This window comes from Cucurbita pepo, chromosome 16 (genome assembly GCF_057944985.1).
Source record: "Cucurbita pepo subsp. pepo isolate OVF chromosome 16, ASM5794498v1, whole genome shotgun sequence".
Taxonomy (NCBI): domain Eukaryota; kingdom Viridiplantae; phylum Streptophyta; class Magnoliopsida; order Cucurbitales; family Cucurbitaceae; genus Cucurbita; species Cucurbita pepo.
In genome coordinates this window covers 12,830,050-12,855,395 of record NC_141813.1, presented here as the reverse complement: position 1 = coordinate 12,855,395, position 25,346 = coordinate 12,830,050, and the positions used below count along the sequence as shown (strand labels likewise).

The 25,346-nt window shown below is 37.3% G+C and overlaps 4 protein-coding genes across 8 annotated transcripts; 1 reads left to right on the top strand and 3 right to left on the bottom strand.

Annotated features, from left to right (window-relative positions):
* Positions 1 to 401: 401 nt before the first annotated feature.
* Positions 402 to 12,829, top strand: ABCB25 (ABC transporter of the mitochondrion 3). Its single transcript, XM_023656767.2, has 20 exons — positions 402 to 984; positions 1,091 to 1,315; positions 1,407 to 1,593; positions 1,739 to 1,800; positions 2,074 to 2,117; positions 4,582 to 4,684; positions 4,881 to 4,988; positions 5,221 to 5,304; positions 5,409 to 5,469; positions 6,033 to 6,178; positions 6,262 to 6,378; positions 6,489 to 6,574; positions 7,239 to 7,327; positions 9,010 to 9,065; positions 9,792 to 9,872; positions 9,952 to 10,017; positions 10,091 to 10,183; positions 11,029 to 11,093; positions 11,755 to 11,890; positions 12,483 to 12,829. Exons 1-20 carry the CDS (start codon positions 655 to 657, stop codon positions 12,627 to 12,629), a joined length of 2,286 nt encoding a protein of 761 aa, XP_023512535.2. The 5' UTR covers positions 402 to 654; the 3' UTR covers positions 12,630 to 12,829.
* Positions 12,830 to 14,340: 1,511 nt separating this feature from the next.
* LOC111777248 (pathogenesis-related genes transcriptional activator PTI6-like) lies at positions 14,341 to 16,841 on the bottom strand. Of its 2 annotated transcripts, XM_023656762.2 has the most exons (3): positions 16,701 to 16,777; positions 15,696 to 15,756; positions 14,341 to 15,293 (listed from the first exon to the last, which is right to left on the bottom strand). In XM_023656762.2, the coding sequence occupies exon 3, from the start codon at positions 15,284 to 15,286 to the stop codon at positions 14,519 to 14,521; it is 768 nt and encodes a 255-aa protein (XP_023512530.2). In that variant the 5' UTR covers positions 15,287 to 15,293; positions 15,696 to 15,756; positions 16,701 to 16,777; the 3' UTR covers positions 14,341 to 14,518. The 2 variants fall into 2 exon arrangements, with proteins under 2 accessions (XP_023512530.2, XP_086974647.1); XM_087118521.1 differs by lacking the exon at positions 15,696 to 15,756 and having other exon boundaries at positions 16,701 to 16,841.
* Positions 16,615 to 19,324, bottom strand: LOC111777249 (ubiquitin-conjugating enzyme E2 28). Of its 3 annotated transcripts, none has more exons than XM_023656765.2 (5): positions 19,167 to 19,324; positions 18,931 to 19,026; positions 18,587 to 18,714; positions 18,246 to 18,350; positions 16,615 to 16,939 (listed from the first exon to the last, which is right to left on the bottom strand). In XM_023656765.2, exons 2-5 carry the CDS (start codon positions 18,998 to 19,000, stop codon positions 16,796 to 16,798), a joined length of 447 nt encoding a protein of 148 aa, XP_023512533.1. In that variant the 5' UTR covers positions 19,001 to 19,026; positions 19,167 to 19,324; the 3' UTR covers positions 16,615 to 16,795. The 3 variants fall into 3 exon arrangements, with proteins under 3 accessions (XP_023512533.1, XP_086974649.1, XP_023512534.1); XM_087118523.1 differs by having other exon boundaries at positions 16,615 to 16,908; XM_023656766.2 differs by having other exon boundaries at positions 19,210 to 19,308.
* Positions 19,325 to 19,675: 351 nt separating this feature from the next.
* On the bottom strand, positions 19,676 to 23,826 carry LOC111777247 (putative inactive receptor kinase At5g58300). 2 transcript variants are annotated; one of them, XM_023656761.2, is made up of 4 exons: positions 23,717 to 23,826; positions 23,363 to 23,513; positions 21,307 to 22,658; positions 19,676 to 20,512 (listed from the first exon to the last, which is right to left on the bottom strand). In XM_023656761.2, exons 3-4 carry the CDS (start codon positions 22,574 to 22,576, stop codon positions 19,890 to 19,892), a joined length of 1,893 nt encoding a protein of 630 aa, XP_023512529.2. In that variant the 5' UTR covers positions 22,577 to 22,658; positions 23,363 to 23,513; positions 23,717 to 23,826; the 3' UTR covers positions 19,676 to 19,889. The 2 variants fall into 2 exon arrangements, with proteins under 2 accessions (XP_023512529.2, XP_023512526.2); XM_023656758.2 differs by having other exon boundaries at positions 23,632 to 23,782.
* Between the last annotated feature and the right edge of the window lie 1,520 nt (positions 23,827 to 25,346).

The window sequence follows — 25,346 nt, the reverse complement described above, 5'->3', positions numbered from 1 at the left end:
ATAGAGGTTTAAGAAGATTTTATTAGTCTGTTTTTCATTACAGCTTACGTGCTAATCGTCTAAACTAACACTCTAATGCATAATTGAAGCATTCTATCAAAGCATAATTTAATCAATTACGAGAAATAGTAATCGCAAGCTCACTTATTTAAGTGTTGTTAATTTATATCGTTAATTTTTATGAAATAACAAGGTATGAATTAATGCGAAATTTTTTTTAAAAAAAAATATATTTTGATGCAAAAATTAAGAATTGTGATATAATATTTCAAAGCTTAGATTGTTCTAATGTTTATATAAACTAAGAGAATTAAATACAATTTTAAATAGTTTAATCCGGTTTTCGATTTAATTATATATATATATAAGAAAAAAATAAAAAATAAATAAAGAGACAATTTCCCAGACCGGGAACAAGAGGTTAGATGGCGCGGCAAAGTTTACTCTTCTCCATCTACTTGTTATAAATTGCGCGCACGATTTAGGGTTTCGGATATCCTGTTAATTTATGGAACGTGCTTGAGTAATTTCCGTTGGGTTGACTGAATCGTCCATTCAAGATTATTGGGCCCTGAGCTTGGGATTAGGGAACTACACTTCTGTTCTGGTAATCGGAATACTGAGGAATTGAGGAATTGAAGAACAAGAAGAAGAATGTTGGCTGCGTGTCGGTGTCTCGGAGCGACCGAGCTGATTCAGTCTAATGGCCGACATTTTATGTCTCCTAAAGGTGGAGCTTCGTTCTTAATCTATTGCAATCGTAATTACAGTCGTCTTTCAACTGGTATACTTGGAAGCATCTCCGATCGACATCCGAGCTTTGGCGGCAACTTCATCAGGACACATGACGATCGTATTCTGTACATTCAAGGCCGCAATTCTCGTAGTTTTAGTACATCCAGACCGAATTCCAAACCGCCGAGTCGTGTCCATGCATTCTTGCCTGATCCTTCTTCTTCCTCCTCGACGAGAGGATCTCAATCTGTTAGTTTTTTGGTGGATTATGTATTTTGTTATTGAATTGTAATGTATCTTGAAGTTGAGTGTTAATTTCTCCTCCATTTCCATGGTTTTATACAATTCAACGCAGGGCTCGATGTTAAATGGGCGACTAGTGTTCTCAACCGCTTCTGCAAATGGCAGTGATGCAGCATCTCCCGGGGGCCAAGGTATTAAGCCTGTTGGTAAAGGATCGGAGTCCCAAGTTGCTGATACGAAGATTTTGCGTACTCTTGCTAGTTACTTGTGGATGAAAGATAACTCCGAGTTCCGTTTCAGGGTCATAATGGCTTTGGGTTTCTTGGTCGGGGCTAAGGTCTGATTATTTAAATCAATCATCACGCATAGTACCCATGTTTCTCTGCTCTCTTCTCCAGTGTTTCATTTTCGCTCTTTTTTCCTTGTAGATTTTGAACGTTCAGGTACCGTTTCTCTTCAAGCTAGCTGTTGACTGGTTGACCACTGCTTCAGGGAATGCAGCTGCTCTTGCGTCCTTTACTGCCGCCAATTCCACCATGTTAACTCTTTTTGCGACACCAGCTTCGGTTTTAGTTGGTTATGGCATTGCCCGGTCTGGGGCATCTGCTTTCAACGGTACTAGACATGATGTAATTGCTTATACTCGTTCTACGTTTTCCGCATGCTACTTCTACCTCATAGCTTAGAAATATATTATTGTTTATTTACAATTTATCAACTATTTTCTACTGTTGTAATGCGATTCCTCATGTTATTATAGAGCTGCGGACTGCTGTTTTCTCTAAGGTTGCATTAAGGACAATTCGATCTGTATCCCGAAAGGTATGTCCGGAAAAGCCTTTTCTGTTGCCGCAAGCCAAATTGTACAGATGGTTTTCCGAACTTTCGAAATTCTACTCTTTTTTTTAGTTCAACAAGTAAGGACGGAGAATTTGAACCTCTGACCTCTAGTCGATGATCATACTCTCAATTTGACCATATCTAACTTATTTTTTTTCTTTCTATCTTTTTTTAAAGATGGGGATTCTTTTTTTGAGATCTTAAATTCTAATTTACCATGATGCTTATGCTTGATTGTCTTCTTAAAATTTGCAGGTTTTTTCACACTTGCATGACCTTGACCTCCAGTATCATCTTAGGTAATCATTTTATGTATGCATACATACTCACGTACATTTATACTTTTTAAAACTTTAAAATCTTATGTTATTGGCGAGTCATTCTGATTATTATTATTTTTTTGGATAAGAAACAATTTCATTGAGGTATGAAATTACAAAAAGGATATAAAATCCATGGTGATTATAAAAAGCATTCCTAATTGGTCATAAAGGAAGCGTATGTTTAACTTTTACACCAAGGGATATCATAATAAATAACGAGATCAAAGAACACATCGAAAGGCTTTTATTTGTATATAAAAACTCTTTGGTTTCTCTCTTTCCAACGAATCCAAAAGCAAGCACGAGTAACATGCAGCCACAGTATTGCCTTAGCATTCTTGAAGGGATGGCCCAACAAAACAATGTTAAGAAGATCCTTCACATCTTCAGTGAAAACCAGAGACCACCCAAAAGCAGCACAAATTCTATTCCAGAACTTCCTAGCAAATGAACAATGGAAGAACATATAAAAATTCTTTTGTATTGATAGCTCTATGTGCAATTCCCATAGGATTTTGTTTTTTGGGTATTTATCTTTCCAAATACCTTCAGCCAAAGATGTCTTCAAAAGATTTGTGAGGTCACCCATGTCAGCTAATAGTGATTTGGTTGAAAAGTGTCCATTTGGACTATATGGCCATCTCCATGAAGGGAAAAGTGAGGCAAGGTCCATGCTAAGATCCGTCTATTCCGAGGCTTCAACATCCTTCAATTTCCTTCGAAGCCTGAGATCACAGAAACTGCAATTATTATTCTAGACTTCTTTGATTGATGCTTCATTACAGTGGGATAGTCTGTAAAGAAGGGGATACCGAGTGGCTAAAGGAGGCCTAGATATCCAAGTATCGATCCAAAATAAAGTGGATACTCTATCTCAAACTTGACGATGGATTCCGTTAGTAATGAAGTCTTGATGCTTGATAATGTTTTTCCTTGGCCTTCGTCTGTGGCCATGGAAGGCCAATTTGAAAAAGTTGATGAACCATATTTGGCTATTGTAAGCTTCCTCCATAAAGCATCTCAACCCACTTCGCAAGAATAGCTTTGTTTTTTGTCCTTAATGGATGGAGACCACGACCCCCTTGTTCCAACGGGTATAGTACATTTGGCCATCTCACAAGATGCTGGCCGTTTGTGTTTAAGCCCCCTTTCCAAAGGAAATTTCTGAATAATATTTCCTTCTAGGGCCACCCTGTTTGACAAGCTGAATATACAAATATAGTAGGTTGGAAGGTTTGTTAAGGTGGCCTGGGTAAGTGTGAGCCTTCTTCCCCCTTTGGACGTGAATGTGGAGTTCCATGTTATAAGTCTTCTTTCAATTTTCTCAATTGCAGGGACCAAAAAGAGAGTTCTAGGTGCACCACATAAATGGAGTCCCAAATACGTGTTAGGCCAATTCCCCAATTTACAATTGTATTAAACAGCCGATTTCTCAATAAGTGTGAATTGACATTAATACTGATGATCTCGGACTTATAGAGGTTGATGTTGTGTCCAGAAACCTTCTTGAATGCCTCATTCACATTGAGAAGGTGCTTGAGGGATAGCTCATCATCGAATTTGGAGAAAAGAATCTTGTCGTCAGCAAGGGATGTGTTTAACACTAAAATTGCCTTAACCAACCCGGAAGCGCTTGATGTTACCTTCTGCTTTAGTTAGCGTATGGCTAGGGTGTCCATAATCATGATGAATAAAAAGGGAAGATAATGGATCCCCTTGTCGAACACCCCTTGTAGCTAAGATTTTACTTCTAGGACGGCTGTTTACAAGGATGGAGAAATTTGGGGAAGATATGTTGCTGGAGATACTGGTTATTTGTGTAGGAATCAATACATTCTAGAAAAATGACCTAGTTAAGATTGGCAGGAACACATTGCGTTCTCTCTCTCCTTTTTTCTTTTTTTTTAGTGTAATTCTGCATTTTAAAATTTCAAATTTAAAAATCGGGATGGAGAAAAATCATAAAAATGTTGTTTTCAAAATTTTACTATTGGATCACATAATCCAAAAATAGTTTTTAGAAACAAATATGCCAAATGGATACTCATTGAATCTATCTGAAAACAAGCAATGAATTTCAAATTTCATACCAAATAGACCCTAGGTTACTTGTCTGATTTATTGAAAACTATGACGGAGAGAAAAGCCAATTAGCCCAATTTTCAGTCGTAATACCTCTTAATTGACTGCAAATATGGTACAGAATTAACTTTAATGTTATTGGAGTGAAGTTGTCAGGATGATGTTGCTTCCAGTGAATCTGAAAAGTGCAAGAAGTAGTGTTACTCTTTCATCTCTGTTTCATTCATACTGGGTTGACAACTTGTCTCGTATGATCATGCCTGAATCATGAATTGTGATGTCAGCAAGTTTTAATTTATTTTTCCTTTTGGAGTGTAACTTCCGTGATAATCTTTTGTCCTTTTCGCTTTATTTGTAGCCGTGAAACAGGTGCCTTAAGTAGAACTATTGATCGCGGTAGCCGTGCAATAAATTTTATTCTTTCATCGATGGTTTTCAATGTTGTACCCACCATCTTAGAGGTAGGATTTTATAGCTCTCTTACATGGATCCGTGCACTTTGGAACTCCAACCTTTGGAACTACTTGAGAATCCATTTGTTGATGTCTTGATTTCTGTCTGGTTATCTCTCTTCTTGATTCACATAATGTTTCATGGGGATGGGAATTTTGTTTCATCACTGTTATCCGGTTTTAACTTGAACTTCTGTTCTATCAGATATCCATGGTGTCGGGTATTCTGGCCTATAAATTTGGAGCTCCATTCGCATTTATCACTTCACTATCAGTGATAGCATATGTCATTTTTACGTTGACTGTGACTCAGGTTCCTTACTACCGCCAATTCTATACCTAGTTGCTGTATTTGTTGGAGATATGATCTTGAGTTTATGTTTACTTTTCCTGTTTGTTGATCTCATAACATTTTAAGTTTTCATTTCCATTTGAATTTATGTTCTTTTGCCACTACCACCAAATAGTTTAATGGGTTTTTGACGTTTGGATATATTGTCTTTTGAATGCACTTATTCTCTCTCGTCTCTTTTATGTATTTTCAGTGGAGAACTAAGTTTAGGAAGGCCATGAATAAAGCTGATAATGATGCAAACACCAGGGCAATTGATTCACTTATTAATTATGAGGTCTGCCCACGATGTTCCTGACATGGTTTCTTTTTACTTGTTCATCAATAACTCAGTTTCCATTCTTCTGCTGCTCCTTTCCCTTACTAAATGAACTTTTGCAGACTGTTAAATACTTCAATAATGAAGCCTTTGAAGCCAATAAGTATGATGAGTATCTCAAGAGTAAGTCTTACTCTAATATTCCTACAGTAGCTTATAGTGGTTTTTTACTAAAATGGTTTGGGAAAAAATGAGAAAGCGCTTGCCAAAAATGTGGTTATAAAGATCACTACATCATGTGATATTTATGTGCACGTTACCATGTTTACTCAATATTTATTACAGTATGAAAAATGAAGTAGCCTCAACCATAGATGTAGACTTCGTTTGTACTTTGTATTAATTTCCGTTCTCCTCAATCCCCTGCTTGAGTTCTGTGTTTGAGAATGTTAATAGGTGAAGATACCAGTGTACTTGTAACAGCAGAAGGAATTATTCGAAGCACACCTCAAAAATACAGCTCAAGCATGTATTAGGGAAGTGACATGAAATGCCTCTGTCAAACAAAATACTCATTTTGTTTTTAGTAAATAAGAAAAAAAGACCACCCAATTTTAAAAACCTAAGCACAAAAAGGGATGGAAAGATAAGATGTCAACTTTAATGTAGGCCAATGGAGCTTGATATTTCTTTTGGTTCCCAACTGGCGTTGAATGCTAATGCTGTTTGTGATTCTTATTCTTAAGAGTATGAGGATGCTGCTCTGACAACACAGCGCAGTCTGGCCTTCTTAAACTTTGGTCAAAATGTAATATTTAGCACAGCGCTATCAACTGCTATGGTGCTGTGTTCACATGGAGTTTTGAATGGCAATATGACAGTTGGTGATCTGGTATTATCTACAATCTAATCCTCTTTTAATTAATATACTTTGAACATATAGTTAACCGTGTAATTATGATATTCTTTGAACAGGTTATGGTGAATGGTCTACTTTTTCAGTTATCTCTTCCTCTTAATTTCCTTGGTAGTGTTTATCGGGAGACCATTCAGAGCCTTGTTGATATGAAATCGATGTTTCAATTGCTGGAGGTACTAAACATCAAACAACAAGATGTCCTGCATTACCATCTTGGGTGTCTAAAGTCGTCTATCTGCATTTTGTTTGGAATTAACACCTTTAGTTTTATTTTTCACTATAGGAACGAGCTGATGTGAGAGATAAGGACAATGTGAAGCCTTTAAAGTTGGATGGGGGTAGCATCGAGTTTGATAACGTACATTTCAGGTGTTGAAGCAATTAAGTTTGTAGATTGTTTAATTTAAGCTAATATTAATTCTGCATTTACTCCGCTGTCTTTTTATGAAGAGTACCCTCACTGGAATTACCTTGATTTTGCATTTTTTTTTCCTTTTCTTTTTTTTGATTCAATTATGCAATTCACACATGCAAATTTGTTACGTTTGAATTTATTTATGTTAATTAAGATGTCTTTTCTTTTTCTTTATATAATGATCGATGCCATAGAGTGGCACATTAGATTCATATGCTAGTTCTTTTGATTTACACTCTTGCACTTTGATAATTTCTGTCTCATCTAAATTGTAATTTTGATGTTGTCAATCTGTTTTCTATTCAAGTTCTGACTTTATTCTTGTAGATGAAGTTTTTTTATTTTATTTTTATTTTTTTTTATTTATATATATTCTTTTTATGATCATTTATGTTGGTGACATTAGATTCGTATGCTCATTCCTTTCATTCACACTCCTGACCTTCCGTAGTTTTTTTCCTCACATAGTTCATAATTGGATGCTGTTAAGTCTGATTTTTAGTCATTTTACATTTGCATATGATGGAATTGAATTATCTCTTAGGTTAATTTTATTAATTTTTTCAAGAGATTATTGCCTTTTCCTTTTTAATTCATTCTAGAGATTATTACCTTCAGTTATCTGACCGAAAGAAAGATTCTCAATGGGGTATCATTTGTTGTACCGGCTGGAAAGAGTGTGGCAATTGTTGGTACCAGTGGCAGCGGTAAAGAATACTATTTTTGGGTTTTATTTACCCCTACATGCTGCTAGATTATTGTTTAAGAACATTTGCTTGTTGTTGACATTTCCTTCTCTAATATGGTGCAGCTTATGAGTTTCTATTTTTTATCTTCAATGTTCTCTTCCCACTTCCCCTCTGGGTGTGCCAATTCCATATATTGACATTTTCTGTTGTTCTCGACCAAGAATTTTGGTTTCATTTCATCAATGAATTGCTCTAGGCATGCTTTGAAACGGTTAGGTGTAAAGTATGATGCACTGAACATGATCAATGGCCAAAGTGGAAGGAATTCCTCAAGAGTTTGGAATTTTGAAAAAGTGATTTGTATAGTTCCCTCCTGCCCAAACCAGAGTTGGGTTCTTCTTCTTTTTTTATTTTATTTTATTTTTGTAAATAAATAACTTTAATACTCTTTTTTAAATAGAGAACAAATCAGTCAATTTCGGCCATAAATAGGTAAGAACCATTTTGGCTGAGCAAGCTCCTCCTCCCCTTAGCAATTGTTTTGGAAAGGAAAGTATACTAAGAAAGAGACGTTCCTTCTCTCATGTTACATCAATAGTATGGTTTAGTAAAAAAGGAGAAATCCTTTGTTCTCTTTCCTAGGCTTTAGTGGCTAATGTATGGCCTTGGTTTCTTATTTTCTCCAATGATGCAAATAAAACAGTAGCAGCCCTTTGGGATAGCATCACAGGCTCACGGAATCTCTTGTTTAGAAGGGAAATAAAAGACTAATCGGAAGATTGGCTAATTCTGACCAGCGAAATTGAGGGGATTAGGCTTAGACCTTGTACAGACCCTTGGAGGTCAGTTGGCCCCTTGACCCAACATGTAACTTTTCCTCAAATCTCTCCACCATTTTTTGGCTACCAAAAACCCCGCCATCCACCAAAACCTCATCCACGTGATCGGGAAGGGTGAATATCTCAGAAGAGTTAAAATCTTCCTTTGGGAAGTGGTTCTGGGAAAAGTTAATAATATGGATTACATGGAAAAGAAAAAAGGTTCTCTTCCACTGCTCTTGCCCATAGTTTGCTTCTTTTCAAGTGGAATAGTGAAACAGTGAGCACATATTTGTTGCCACTGTTTTTTTGGGATGCCCTCCTCCAGGCCTTCGGTTGGACCACCCCATGCAAAAACATATTCATCAGCCAACATACTATGATGGTGGGCCGGTGGCTCATACTTTTTAGCAGGTGAATTCCAAATGGATGAAGAGGATCAGAAGCTTCCTATGGATCACATGGGTAGAGAGAAATAATAGAACTTCAATGAAAAAGGAGAGAAATGACTCACAATTATATGATCTTATTTTGTAAATGGCAGCGACTGGGTGCGAACTTGGAATTTCTTTTGGAACTATTCTTTTAGTGATATTTATACTAAATGGGATGGACTTTTGTAACCCCATTAGCTTTTTGTCAATTTTATTACATATTAAAAAAAGGTGGCTGTCTATGATAACGGTGAATAGTTTACCTTCTTTAAAGATGTGGCATTATGCATTCTGACCTTTAAAAGATAGGCTCCAATTCTCCTAAGGCCATATTTTATAAAAAAAAATTCCATACGTGTTTAATAACCAAATTTAAATCTGATATATAACTTTTTTTACTTAATGCTTGCAGCGTCATTGATGTAGTTAAATTGGTATCTCCATACAGGCAAGTCAACTATTCTTCGCTTGCTCTTCAGATTCTTTGACATCCATTCAGGAAGTGTAAGAGCCTTCATCCTATGTTTTAAGATATTGGAATGACATTAGGTTTGTTTACAACTCAAAGGAGTTTTATAGCATTCTTAGATAAAATATGAACTATTCTGGTTCATGCATTGACTCCACTGTACAAAATTATTTTATTATTGGTTAATGTACAAATCCATCCCGTGCTTCATATTGTTTGTGCATATTGGAGCTTGGAAGGAAAGCCTTTCAAGTTATTTAAAAAAAAAAAAAAAAAAAAAAAAAAAGAAGAACGAGATAGTGCTGTATGTAACTGAAATGCACGTTGTTATGAATAATAAGTGATGATTTTTCTATGACATTATTATTATTATTCACAAAATAATAAATGTGCAGCGCAAGAGTTACACATTTTGAAGAAGAGTTTCTAATAACAACTGAATATATTGTTTGGAGAATCATTGGTGCTTGATTTACTTCTGAAGTTCTGAGGAGAATAAGAATTTCTCATTTACTTCAATGAACCGTAAATTTGTTACCAATATTAGGTCGCATCATCTCAAGTGCTTCAGTGGCTTAGAGCCTGATTCAATGAACGCGAATCTTTATTTTCTGTTGGTTGTCTCTAACATTATGCACCCCTGCGATGGGATTCATGTTCTGCTATTTGTTATGTTTTGATAATTACAGTTTGTGTTTTTGGATTATGGTGGTGTCAGCTGGTAAATGGCATTGATCTCCTCTTCTAACATGTCTTTCCAGATTAAAATAGATGGTCAAGATGTAAGGGATGTGACTCTTGATAGCTTACGGAAATTTGTTGGTGTTGTGCCACAAGATCTGGTAAGCTAAAAAATTGTCACATTCGTTTTACAATGATTAATTTTACTCTACAACCTATAAGATTTGCATATCTCCACAGGTCCTTTTCAATGATACAATTTTCCATAACATTCATTATGGTCGTCTTTCAGCTACCGAGGAGGAGGTATATCCTGAAGTTGTATGACATTTTCTTATTCTCACCTGTTAGACACTTTTCTTATAGCTTTTCCCCTCAGGTTTATGATGCAGCTCAACGTGCTGCTATTCATGATACTATCATGAACTTTCCTGACAAATATTCTACAGTTGTGGGTGAAAGGGGGCTTAAGGTGAGATCTTATTGCTGTTGACAAATACAGAATGTATTGCATTCTTGTATTTTAATGGGTAGTATCTATGCACCCTTCGGCACCAGAAGAGCACTGAATTTTTTAATGTTAACTGGATTTTCTCTTGCTTTAAATATGTGCATTTCACAGATGTATATGGTTGCATGCTGTTATAAACTAAACAAACTATGAAGCACAAAAGTGTCTACATCCGGATACACTTAAAACATGTGTCTGACACGTTAAAAAACGTATATGAAAGAATATTTCTTTTCCAGTTTCGAACATGACTCTGATATGGCTAGAAAACACGGCTTGTGCACGACTCTAGGAAATATTTATACCTAAAAATTAGGAAAAAAATTGAAATTCTCTTATAGATTGAATCCTTATATATTGATGAATCCTAAAGTATTAGGGATAACATCTTCACCCTCTAGTCATACTGAACTAATCTTTTTATCTTTGAAGATTTCAAATATTATTAGTTGGACTTAACTTCGAATGTTTTGGTGAAGTCTATGTTATTTTTATGTTAAATTTACATGCTCTATCTATAAAGAAGTAAATATAGACATATTTTATATTAATAAAAAAAACATGTTCCCAACATGTCCATGTCTTACTTTTTAAGAAATTGACGTGTTGTCATATCTGTGTCTTGTCGTGTCTCGTATGCATGCTTCATAGTAAACAAAAAAATCTTTACTAAAATTTTTCTTCAAGTGTAGAATGTTCCATCCGTAACATTTTGGCCAGCTCAAGAGCTCCCAACCCTCTTTTTTCCTTCTGATTAATGCTTTCACACAGTTCCTGATCTTTTATTGGTTGTGATGTCTCTGCAGTTAAGTGGTGGCGAGAAGCAAAGAGTGGCTTTAGCTCGAGCATTCTTGAAAGCACCTTCTATTCTGTAGGGATCCATTCTTCTTTCCTTTTTGTGCTAATCTGCAACTAATTAAAAAAACTATTTCTCCTTTCATTAAATGGTTTTATATACCGTCTTAAGGGGAAAAAAATATATACTAGTGAAATGAAGTAGCTGCACGTACTGTTTTTGCTGAAAGCATGCTGTTTTTTTTTTCTTTGTGGGTCTTAGTTATACTTTTATTACAAAGTGATTTTGTAAGATGTTTATTGGTTATAGGAAATATTACACTTTTGGTCTCTGGTCTCTAAGGTTTAGGTTAGCTTATATTTGGGTCCCGGAGTTTTCAAACTCATCAATTTTATCTATGATGTTTGCATCTAGTTACATTTTGGTCCCTTTGTCAGTTTTTCCGTTAATTTCTATATGAAAGCTGACGTGACACCTATTTTTATTAAATTTTAGTTATTAAAATAAAACATTTATCTTATCTTTTTTCTTTTCTTTCTCTCCCCCTTCCATCTCTTCTTTCACCATTAATGGCAGAGGGGTTGCCCTCGCCAGTCGGCCTTGACTGAGACGGCGACAGCAAAAAAAAATTTTTTTTTAATAAAAATAGGTTCCACATCAGCTTTATATTTGTAACATGTAATATGTCTCCTTTCCTTAATATTTGTAACATGTAATGTCAACCTTTTATTCTCAGGCTATGTGATGAGGCTACTAGTGCACTCGACAGCACAACGGAGGCTGAAATTTTGAATGCGTTGAAGTCGCTTGCAAATAATAGAACCTCGATCTTCATTGCTCATAGGCTTACTACTGCCATGCAGTGTGATGAGGTTAGTAGTTGCATTTGTTTAACGCAATTTCCTCTTGAACAATTGCATATGGAATCTGCAGAACTGTTGAACTTCCATTCCTCTCAACCGAAAATCTAACTTCTTCTCATTTTTGGAGCCTGATTGGAACGGTTTTTCAAGTTCTTAAAACTTTTTTAAGCCTTTGGAAAGTAACGTCAACCTTGTCAACTTCTCCCTACCCGATAGTTATATGTATGCAATAAGCCGTTGTTGTTGTCTTTTGCTTACATTCCCATATAATACCAATTTCAATTTCTCAAATCTTGCTTTCAAAATTCTCTTTCGAAATCTCTCTGCCCCCATTTTCTAAAACTTTCTTCCTGAATCGGGGCCAAAGGCTCGAGCTTACGTCGTTTGGTCATAGGCGACGCAAGAACGAATAGGTTTAACTCACTTGTTGTTAAGAAGTGAGTGTCGCACAATCGCAAGTCCGCTGCCATCAAAGTGCGATTGTGACAAGACTTCTCAACCCCAACGAATACAGCATTATTTGTTACAAATCCTTCATTAGCCAAAATTATACGAATTTGTTGGCAATCCCTTATTAGTGAAAACTCTCTGTAATCTGCAGATTATAGTTTTAGAGAACGGGAAGGTGGTTGAACAAGGACCCCATGAAGTTCTCTTGTCAAAGGCAGGAAGATATGCGCAGCTGTGGAGCCAGCAAAATAATACCATTGATGCGCTTGATTCTGCAGTTAAACTGGAAGCGCAATAAAAGAGGTACTGATTAAGATCATTCAAAATAATAGCCCCCACCAATAGTTTATAATCTGTGTAATGGATTATAATGGATTATAATGGTTTATATAGGCCCTTGATTTTTCTTGTATACCATATTATATACTTTGATTTCTTTTTAAGTACATTTTTCATCCATTCAAAACGAGTTTAATTTAAGAGTCTTGTGTCTTTGTAGATTCGATGTGAATATTATTTCCTTCGTGTTTGTTCTCACAATTTTGGCTACCATAAATATTAACACTTTGAGCAAAAATAAATCAAACGAAACTGTATAGGAGTGACTTCAAATAAAAAATCGAGACCCGGACACCGACACTCCCACACCAACATCAGTTTTCATTAGATATTCTATCAGATTCGTGCTTCGATAGTTATTTAATGTAATTTTTAAAAGAACATGCATATTTTGTGATCGATAATTGTGTATTCTCATTTAGAGGGTCTAAGCATCCAATTATAAAGGGAAGTGAACAGTGAAAGGCGGCTATTGAGATTAAAAAGTATTGGGCAATTTGGGTCCTTAGTTTTGGAATTATTGGTTCCCTTTAAATCTGTTTGGTAAACAAACAATGGACCCACCAAATCCACTCCCATAGTTTTGCCTTTGGCGTATTAACTAACCCATTTTCCACTCTTTTTAATATTCAATTACTCAAATCCCCAATACCTTTATTTCATGTCACCACACCTCTCTCTCTCTCTCTCTCCTTCCTTTGTAAGAGTGCATGCTAATTAATTTCTTTAGGGCATAGTACTTTTTATACATTAAAATATGTCACTTTCAACGTTACTAAGTTCAAATTCTCTTCTTTATTTAAATTGTAATTTATTAGATCGTGATAATATTACTACGTTTATTTACGAATCATTTAATAACAAAGAAGTTCACGACCCGTATGTCTTCTACCTTCACGTGGCATTGTTTCGTTCAGCTTTCGCTTATGGCAAAAAATTCACCACTCTCAAACTGGGTCGTGTCTCAGTCCTAGTATGGTTGATCATCCTCTCGAATCTGATCATCGCTTTGTTAAACTATTGCCTCACCAACTAGCTAATCGACATGAGCTCCTCCTTGGGTGGAATCCTCTCTTTGCTCCTCAATTTACAAGGTATCAGCCACGGTTCCTAACTGTTGTTCCCCTCCCAAAAAATAAAGGTAATTATTTGCACCAATATATAAAAAGACATTTGTAATTCTTATACAAAGAGAGCTTATGGACAAAAATGAGGATTTCAACGGCTTTTGCCATTGATGATCAGCTTTTGCCATTGATGATCAACTTTTGCCATTGAGGATCAATGTTCACAAGAGCAAGACGATTCAATATCTTATAATGTTCAAACTTCTTTCTTTGTAAACTCGGAGAGGAAAAGGTGATTGATTTCTTCTTCTTTTCTTCCCGGCCTGATTATTCGTTTATTTGATGATTCAATTATCATTTGTTTCATTTCTACCTTTACATATTAAACCGTTTTTTAGGGAGTAAATCATGGATTCTAACTTTCATCAATTTTTTTTCCAAATGGATGTTTACATCCATACACTTAGTATTTGTCGACCGGACTCAAAGCATCTCAAGCTCAAACTTTTACTTTTCAAGTCCGAGACCGTTGTGAATTTAAATTTAAAAAGTAATTATTGCCTATTTTGAATTTAAAACTTTGTTTGAACTAAAAAGAAAAAGGAAAAAAAGGAAAATTTTCCTTATCACACTCCCTAAACTTGTTATTTATAATTAATTTCAGCCACATCACAAATTTCACCTAATTTTTAATATAATGGATTTATCATCATTTTATTATTTAATTCGCAACCTCGTTGAATATTAATGGACATTCCATGCTGTTCGGAACCTTCCCCACTTAGTAAATGACGTCAACCAAGAAATAGTCCAAGTCCAGCTCCAGCTCCCCGAAATCTTCTTCGCCGCCGTACTGCCTCCGCGCCGCCGGCAAGCTAGCCGTCGCCATGGCAAATTCGAACTCATCGATCTCTCCACAATAAAGCATCTCATCTATCGGAGTAAACACGCCGTCGTAATGGAGTACTGACGCCGGCGACCAAACCGCCGTCGTCTTGGGCGAGTCTAAGCCGTCCTCCTGCTTGTTACCCCCGTCGGCCGCCGTTGTAACTGCTCCGTCACTGGAGAAGTTCGTTATGGCGTTTGGGCCCTGGAGTTCCAAAGCAGCTCGGTCGTAAACCACCGCCGCCTCTTCCGCCGTATCAAAGGTTCCAAGCCATATCCGCTTTCGGCGAATCGGATCTCGGATTTCCGCCGCCCAACGGCCCCAAGCCCTCTGTCTGACTCCTCTGAACTTCTTCCGGCAAGATGATTTGGACCTACGTGATCTAGGATTCCGCTTCTTGCTAATCTCCGAAACAGGGGACTCTGCTGAAGAACCATCAAGAACAGAGTAACGATTAATTGTGATCTCTCTTACTTGTCTTCTAACTCCCGTTCTTGATCCCAAAATCAATTCATCTTCACTGGACGAATCGGTGGCGTCGGCGTCTGTGACGATGATCCTAACAAGCTTTTGCTCCAGCTTTGCAGAGTCCCCGGAAGCAGCCGGTTTCCGGCGGCAGTTAGCTCTGTCCCCCGACAAAGAAGCCCTGTCCGCCGCCGACATGTTAGATCTGAAAAAAACACTCACTCTAACAAGACTGAGAAGCTTTTTGGTCAAGATCAGAATTCACAAGTGGGCATAGACAGAACAGAGTTACAAAGCAAGAAGAAGCTCAATCAATCAGTAAAATCAGCAAAACAAAGACGAAGAAGGATCAAACGCAAGAACATCATCCAAATTAGCTTCACAAAAGACACCAAATTGAACAAGAAACAGAGAAGATTGAAGGATCAGCCACCAAGAATCCCCTTTCACTTCAGAAACCACAGTCAGGCGAAGGAGAAGAAGAAGAATATGCAGAGACAATGAAAAGGGAAGACTTGGGAGTGGAAAACACAAGTCTAAGCAAGAAGATTGAAGGCAGATATATAGGAATATTAGTGCAAAGAATCAAAGAATGTTCAAATTATACATGTTTATTTGGTGGGATTTCTTCCAAAGAGAATTGGCCACGTTGTTAGGAGACTGTACACCTGCGAGGCAAGTTGAGAGAAATATACATTCAAAGAGAACAAGACTTGATATTTTGGCTTCTCCCATTTCCCACTAGAATCTAAGAGAGTCAGGGTGGGCTCTCATATTGACTCAGATCTACGAGTAAAACTCAAAGATTATGTGCTTAGATGCTTCTGTGCAGTGAAATCATATTTGTATTCTACTAATAATAGAGATTTGGTGAAGGAATTGAAGAAAAGAATGAATGATGCAAAAGAGATTCATTTAGATCAATAATACTAGTGATTGAAAGAAGCTCTTTGTCACAACTTCATATTTGACCCTTTTCATAAATAAAGGGACACATTGGTACTCAATGATTCATTCCCAGTAATATACTTTCCCATCAAGCCTAAACTCTTAATGAAGTATGAATTTTCATGTGAGATCTCACGGTGATTGGAGAGAGGGACGAGTACCAACAAGAACGCTAGGCCTCGAAGGAGGAACTAGTGCTGGCAAGGACACTGGGCCCGAAGGGGATAGATTGTGAGATCCCACATGAGTTGAAGAGGGAAACAAATCATTCCTTATAAGAGTGAAAATCTCTCCCTAGCAAACACGTTTTAAAACTTTGAGTAGAAGCCCGAAAAGGAAAGTCCAAAGTGGTTGTCAACCGTTAAAAGCTTATCAGTCCACTGTTGGCAAGATCTGTTGTGAAATATCTCCTACATTCTAAGATTTGTATCGAAAGGTTGGTTAAGTTCATCGTTTAATCATCATCCTAATAATCCAACCCTTGGATCCATATTGATCCAAGCGGAACAGGACAGGACAATCAAACAGCTTTCCAACTCATAACAAATATCAAAATCAATCATTTGAGGATATCTATATAAGTTAAAGGACTTCCATTATATAATTTCTTCAAATCGATATTCACAATGAAAGTTAAATTCCTTACAAAAGCTTTAAGTCTTACGAATACAGAGGCTTTCATTCCTTCAAGTTCATAGAAGTAAGATTCAAGGCGCTTCTTCTATCTTCTAAGAGCTGAGATGGGCTTAGCTGTAGAAACTATCCCATAGCATACTTTTGAGTCCAGCTGCGTGCAGTACCTTCATACTTGGCTCTATCAGTCTTGTACATGTGAGCAATTTCAGGGACGAGGGGATCATCGGGGTTGGGATCTGTTAACAGAGAGCATATGGACAACAGCACCTGAAGTATATTTAGTTCGTATTAAAGTTCTATAAGATTCTAACTTCAAATGGATTGATATAAAAACAGCTAATTTACAGAAGGCATAGCAATAAGGATGCATAAAATTTTCCCGCTTGAATCAAAAAGGATGCAAGGTTGCTTTCTGAGGTTTCTAATCATGTGATCGATTCAAAGAGATGACATTTCACCGCTTAACAGGGAGAAGTTCTAATCGAGATAAACTTAAGATCTTTCTCAAGCTAATATTTCTATGAAAATTTCTTACTTCCAGCTGAAATCCTTGATGATAAAATATTCAAACACTAAGAGTTGGGACATTCTGACAACAAAGGTGGATAATTATCAAGTATGTAACAATGCAAAAGGAGAAACATTTGAGGCCCTAAGCCCACAATGCAAAAGGAGAAACATTTGACGCCCTAAGCCCACCGCTAGCCGATATTGTCCTCTTTGGGTTTTCCCTTTCGGATTTTCTCTTAAGGTTTTTAAAACGCGTCTGTTAGAGAGAGGTTTTTACAAGAATGTTTCGTTCTCCACCACAACCTATGTGAGATCTCACCATCTACCCCTTTAAGGCCCAATGTCCTCTTTGGCACTCGTTCCCTTCTCCAATCGATGTGGAACCCCTCAATCCACCCCTTTCAGGGTCCAATATCCTTGAAGGCACACCGTCTCGTGTCCACCCCCTTTTGGGGCTCAGCCTCCTCGCTCGCAAATATTGTCCTCTTTGGGCTTTCTCTTTCGAGCTTCCCCTCAAAGTTTTTAAAACGTATTTGCTAAGGAGAGGTTTCCACATCCTTATAAAGAAGATTTTGTTCTCCCCAGCCGATGTAGGATTTCATAATCCACCCCCCCTTCGGGACCCAACATCCTCACTGGCACTCGCTCCCTTCTCCAATCGATGTGGGACCCCTCAGAGTGATCCAGACCCCACTCAATAATCCTAGCCTCCACCTAAAACACGATGATAATGGGAAATTTACCAACACAACTATCAAAGAGAGGATCTGTAATTCAGAATAGTCAAAGATCTCAATAAAATTGAAAACAAGAACATCTCATCTCTACGTATTGCAAAAAACCACACACAGAATATCAATTTCAAGGCCATTCAGTCAGACTTCACGGTTCCAAGAAAACGGAAAATAAATATATGACTCTTACGATAGAGCATATAGCCAATTGGTGGCAGTAAAACAAAGTCACAGATAGTTTACAGAAAAAAACAGAGAACATGTGCCAACACCATAAATCAATAGAAACTAGTTTAGTTGGTTAGTTTCAAGAGACTGTAAATTCAAACCTTAGAAATGGTTAGCGCCGGGCTCCACTGTTCTTTAAGAATGTCCAGACATATGCTTCCATTGCTATTAATGTTTGGGTGGAACACCTTAGTCCTAAAAGCAACCTGCGAGGTTTAAAGAGTTCAGTTTTTGGGAATCATAGACCGGTTTACAACGACAGTGAGCATGAAACTATCAAAATCAAGAGCATCAAGCTCAGTGAAAACTCTCAATAAAACAATCCCGATATATTGCAGGCTGTCCGAGTAAGCAAGGAAGTCGATTCATGGGCCATATCAGTACATAAGAGTATAAGAACAACAAGAACAAATGCAAAGATTCAAACCAGAAAGGATTTAACCTTTGGGGGCTTGAAAGGATAGTCCGGAGGGAAATGGATAGAAACTAAGAATACACCTCCTGAATATGGAGAATCAGCAGGTCCCATGATAGTTGCTTGCCAATGAAACATGTCTTCTGCCACAGGACCTAAGGAAAACCGTATGAAGACAATAACCATATGAATTTCGAGGTTCTTTTTGCAAAAATAAAGTTCGAGTAAGAAATTCACAGAAGAGAACCAAAAATAGGATGCCGCAGTAGAAACAAACATTCCACTGGCTCAATCATGAACAATAAAGATCAGATGTTCATAGCAAAAACAAGAAGAAACCAGGTGAGCAGAGGGAAGGAAAGTCCATATACCAGCGCTGCAAGACGTAGGAGGATCCTTCTGTAAATCCTTGAGCTCTTTAAGAATACGTTTGGAAGCCATTGATTCCTCGAAAACAAACGCGAAATCTGAACTCCAAACACAAAATAGACCAAAATTTTCAATCGGAACAAAAGATTTCAACTCACGCAAGCAATCAAACACAGCTAATAAACATTCAAAAGACCAAAAACAAAACAAAACAAAATAAGAGAGAAAATTCGCCGACCTTTGAGATTAACTGCAGAAGAGACAGAGCGAGAGAGGAATACCTCGGGAGGTAGATCGACGGGAAAGGGTTTAGCTCTTATGAAGAGAGAAGCAGAGAAGCTATGGAGAAGACAGAATCTTGGCAGAATTATTAAATAATGACAGAGATATTAGACGCTTCTAGAATTTTTTACATTTATTTATTTATATAAAAAATAATTATAAATGTCCCACTCACATAAGCTTTTATGGGTTTGGACTTCCCCAAAAAAACCTCATAACAATGAAGAGAGTATTCTATGATTATAAACTCATGATCATTCCTTAAATTAGCCGATGTGGGACTAACTTGCATTATTTCAAGTCCTTGTCGAGCATATTGTTCCTAAGACCACTCTGGTTCGAGTACGGTCTAATTCATTTATGCATCTCCTTTACTCAAGTCTCACATTAAACGTCTTAGGCTGAGTGGGCTAAAGATCGATGGGTCTCTTTGCATTCCCGATTGAAGAAAATTTTGAAGGAAGCTTAGAAAAAAACTAATGAATTCAAATCAGATGGTTCACATTCAATCAAACCTAAAGAAACTTAAAAATCAGATGATGAACTCTACAAAGCACAAACGCATAGAAGCCAAAAGGTCTGGGGGTAATGTTGGAAAGAAAATGATTGAACTTAGCCTTCCTAATTTGCACAATTCTTCCTCAAATAATGAAAATAAACACAATCTAAATGAATGAATTCATGGGGTCTGCACATTTGAGTCCTTCGATTTGTTCTCTTCGGACGATGGCCGGTTCTCCGAGTCAGATTGCCGGATTTCTTCGATCATTCTAACGACTTCGTCCATGCTCGGTCTCATGTCGGGCAACTTCGCTACACAAGTCATTGCTATTTGTAACATCTGCACCATCTCTTCTTCGATATTCTGGTACCTCATTAGCTCGACATCGAAAACCTCAGCTGTCCATTCCTCCCTCACAACAGACTGGACCCACCGAGGGAGATCGACCATATCGTCACGACGTGGTGATTGCAGGGGAGCTTTTCCAGTTAACATTTCGAGAAGAAGAACACCAAAGCTGTAAACATCTGACTTGTGTGTGTGTTTCCGAGCTTCGATCACCTCGGGCGCACGATAATCTGCAGTTCGAGAAGTTGGGACATTCATAAGAGGAGTAAGGCCAAAGTCGGAAACACAGGCATTCACATCTTGAGTTAGGAGAACGTTTGAGGCCTTGATATTTCCATGGGTGAATTTCGGACCGCCCACTGTATGGATATGAGCAATTCCCTTCGCCGTTGCAAGAGCGATCTTCACTCTCGAGTCCCAGTCGAGCGGAGTTCTTTCCCCACCTCTGTTTCCTGCAATAAGAAATAGTCTCACATAATCATAGATATGCTGTGAACACTTCTAAAGATTGATTAGCCCAACTGGACCGTTCAACGTCGAAAATACCAACAAAACGAACTTTTGTGATCACTTCAGTTGTTTTCAAAATGAAACTGAGGACCGAAGTACGAAAGAATTTAGGTAATAGCATCGGGGACGTAAAGGAAAACATACAACACTTTCCGAGTATCATTCTAAACTAGCATTTTCTATTAACTCCCCGTTTTAGCTACACACAAGTTCACCCGTAAACCGAAAAAGTACACGAGGAGGACCTCGCATCGTGTTCAAAGGCATTCTTCCTCGATCATTCTCAGCAGAAGGCATGAGGAGGACCTCGATCGTTCGTTATGGGATTGCCAATTCGCTTAGTTTCTTTGGGATCACTCGACAACCTCGCTTGGGATAGGGATGGTAGTTCGTTGTTTGAGGAGATGCTTCTAAATCCCCGGACAAGCTAGCTTCTTTGAGGAGTTTAAGGAAATGGTTAGGTTTAATGTCTGGTTTCTGTCACTTGGTCTTGTGTTTTTTTTTAGATTGGAGTCATTTTTCATAACTATTCTTGAACTCCATTCGTTCGAGCTTGGTTTCTGTACGCTCTTGTATTCTTTCATTTTTCTTAACGAAAGCTCGGTTTCTTACAAGTACATAAGTTGTCTGTACTTACACACAACAGCCTTTAAGTCGGTATAAAACTAAGGTAGAGAAAGAGATTATTGTAACGGAGAATTAACGAGTTTACAGAACGAAAATAAAGAGTACGTACCATGCAAAAGTGACGACAAGCTGCCTCCCGGGACGTAATCATAAACGAGGAGCTTTTCATCCTTTGAGTAATAATACGCTCGGAGTGGCATGACGTTCGGGTGCTGCGTGATCCTTCCCACAATCTCCATTTGTTGTTCAAACTCCCTCTTCCCCACCACCACTTCCTTCAACCTTTTCACGACAACAGTGGTAGGTTCCTCCAGAACAGCTTTATAAGCTGTTCCATAGCTGCCCTTTCCAAGCACTTCAGCTGAAGCTCGCAATAGATCTTCAAGATCGAAGTTAAACGAACAGCCTTCAAAAAACACCAGCTTGTTTTTCTCAGGCTCCTGCACGCCACTACCGAACTCCTCTTTCGGTTTTTCACTTCTCCCGCCACCCGAAACCTTCCCTTTTCTTGTGCCAGAGCGTTCACCGTCCTTTTTCCTTAAACAACACAAAACCATAAAAAGAACTCCAAGGAATAGAAGGAAGAATCCACCAACTGCAATAGCAATAATAACTCCCATCTTCAGTTTTTTCGAGCTCTGCTTTTGAGAAATGGCAGGTGAAGATGGAGCATTAGGAGCTGGAGAAAGGTCTACGGAGCAAGCGTTTACAGGCGCTCCACATAATGAAGGATTTCCAATGAACGACGAACTCGGGAATGTATTCAAAGAAGTCGGAATAGAACCAACGAGATGGTTATAGCTTATATTGAAATGCTTGAGCTTCGGGAGGTCGATACCGGGTATAGAACCAGAAAGATTGTTGTTCTGAAGGTTCAATCCAGTTAGTTGTGTCAAATTTTGTATAGATTTTGGAATCTTCCCTTCTAATGAATTGAACGATAGGTCCAATACGTTAAGAGTAGGCGAAAAGGAGGACGGAACACCACCAGAGAAGTTATTCCGTTGGAGAAAAAGATATTGAAGAGAAGGAAGTGAGGTGATATCGGACGGTATTCTTCCGCTAAGGAGGTTGGAACGGAGACTAAGAACCTTGAGACCATGAAGTTTCCCTAGAGTGTTAGAAGGAATCGAACCGACAAGTCCGATCCCCGGTAACCGGAGGGTAACCACATGAGTTCCATCTTCACTGCAAGTAATGCCAACCCAAGTTGTGCATACAGAGGCAGTGTCGTTCCAGTTGAGGCTCCGACGATGTGGAACCGAAGATGCAAAGTCAAGAAGAGCTTGCTTGTCGGATTCGAGGTCGGCAATGGCAAAGGGAAGTAGATTAACAATAACAAAAAACAAAGGAAACAACGATGCTGAATAGAACTTCATTTGGAATTAAGTAACATAGAATGCTTGAAGAACGTAACTGCAAAAGTGACAACAATGATCCCTTCTGGCCCTGTTGTTTTACCTGCCACAAATTTGGTAAGTAGAGCTTATGCAAATTTTCAAGTTAAGACGTCGACCGAACATAGCTCAATTAATTAAGACATACATCTCGACTAACGGGTCCGAGCTTTAAACTCCCATAAGTTCCTAGCAGTATTCTAGTTTCATAACGTAGAAAGTAAAGAACGAGGACATTTTTCAGTCATTACATTAGAGCCTACCTGCCACAAATTTGGTAAGTAGAGCTTATGCAAATTTTCAAGTTAAGACGTCCACCGAACATAGCTCAATTAGTTAAGGCATACATCTCGACCAACGGGTCCGAGCTTTGAATCTCCCAAAAGTTCCTAGCAGTATTCTAGTTTCATAACGTAGAAAGTAAAGAACGAGGACATTTTCTAGTCATTATCATGCCATTAGAGCTACAAAATTGACAATCAGAAGAACATAATTTCCAACAAAAGGACAGGGATGTTCTTGTTTGAAACCCCAAAAATGGTGTTCAAATCTTGTGAAAGTAAACCTGAAAATCATCTTCAAGTGTAATGCCAGCTCAAAAACATACAATTCCAACAAAACAAATTCCCGACAAGAACACAGATCTATCATCTAAGTAACATCCAGATGCATAAACTCAGCGAAACTAGACAGAAATGGAGTAACAACATAACGACAAACAAGTGAAGTGAAAGAACCTGAGAACACTCAATCATCCAACGGCGTTACCTGAAGAAGTAGCGACGGGTGAAATGAGCTGCGAAGAAGCTCAAGAGAAGGTCGCCATGGGAGGTGGAGCTGCGGCGGAGAGGACGGCGGAGAGGATTTACAGTAAAATGTAGCAGTGAAGAAGCTTCACATCCCGCCGGAATGACGGGATCTGAGGCAAAAAGAGGTTAAAATCGAGTGAAAGAGAGAGAATGAAGAGATTAAACGAAATGGGTATGCAAAAAAGCAGAGAAAATGGCGATTAGAAAAGTGAAAGCACTCAAAATCACCGCTCCTTGGCTACTTTTTTTGGGGAGCAGAGAGGAATTGGTGTCATTTTCAAGAGTAAAGTAAGGAAAAAAGGAAGAAACCCACTATGATTCCATGGTGCTCACTGTGAAACTAAGCTGAGGTTCTCAATTAATTGTTCTTCTTGTTCGTTCTTCAATCAACCCATCCATGTTCTATCATGCTTTTGCTTCCACATACTCAAATTTACAATTTTACCATAAAAGTTTTAAAGGAATTAATAATTAAAAAAAAAAAAAAAGCAATTTATAATTTTTAATATATATATTTAATTAAGAAAAACATAAAGCTACAAAATAATGATTAACGTAAAACGCAGCCGTATCTTTTTTAAATTATATCTATTTTGTATTTATAAATGAAATATGGTAAAACGTGTACAAAACGACATCGTTTTTGTTTTTTTTTTTATAATAATAAAAATAAGCAAAAATAATATCTTGTATTTTTTATGTTTCATTTTCTAGCTTTCAAACAATTTTTTATTTAAATAATTATTTATTTTTTAAGATTGAATTTAAACACACCACGTGCTTTATGACCTTTGGTATTAATATTTTAAATAATTAATTTATTAAAAATATCAATTAAATAATTTCATTACAAAAATTATTATTATCTATTTTATTGTTTTTTTTTTTTAACAACTAGGTCAAATGTGTTATTTCAAGGCATAGCACCAATGAGGATCCAATGTGGGATCCAAACTTTATTCTAATAATTCATTTAAATTTGTGAAATTTGTCTCCAAAAACCCTACAATAATTATTTAGCTTCGACAATTTTAATGATTCTTTTATATGAAGTTATAGGTTATGTGAGATTCATCGACCCAACAAAAATATGATAATTCTTCATCGGTCGCACAGTGTTGCTTTTAGAGTCATGAAAAATAACTCACGTGCCACGTGACTCAGTTGCTACATTAGAATTTAATTTCAAGCAATATCGTGAGGGTGATTTGTGCTTCTCAATCCTTATTGGATTGATAAATGAAGCTTAATAGGTTCTGTGATATGTCCGTTATCAATAAAACTATTCTTTGACAAAATATCATGTTTTCATTTAAAATTTATGATATTGTCCACTTGGAGTAAGCACTCGTAGCTTTATTTGAGCTTCCAATGGGACCTCATTCTAATGGAGATAGTTTTATTTAAATAGAGATATTATTCTTCTATTATAAATTCATGATCATTCCTTAAATTAGCGGAGAATGATGCGGACAACAAACAATTATAACAAATATAAAATATATAAAATATTTCATTCATATTTTAAAATAATTAAAATAAATGATGATCCAACATTTTCAAATTTGTCCAAAAATAGAAATAGAAATATGAAGATTTGATCTTGGGGTGGTAACAATAATTACGCTTCACCTATGTTTAGTACTCGAACTTGGTAAAAGAAAAGATGAGAAGTTGTTGCAATTATATCTCCCATTTTCTCACCTAAATCCCGCCACATTCAAACCTTCCAATCGCTCTTTAACTTTTCACCGATTTAGGTCAATTTTCTCGGTATGTTCCCGATTTAATCCAACGGTATAGATCAAAATTTTGCCCTAAACTGCGAAAAGATGGATCGATTTCGATCCAAGCACTCCCAAACGCATTCCTCGATTTCACCGATCGGCTAGCCTCTCTCATCGCACCGCGTTTCTCGTTCGAATTACTCCAAATTTTGGTAG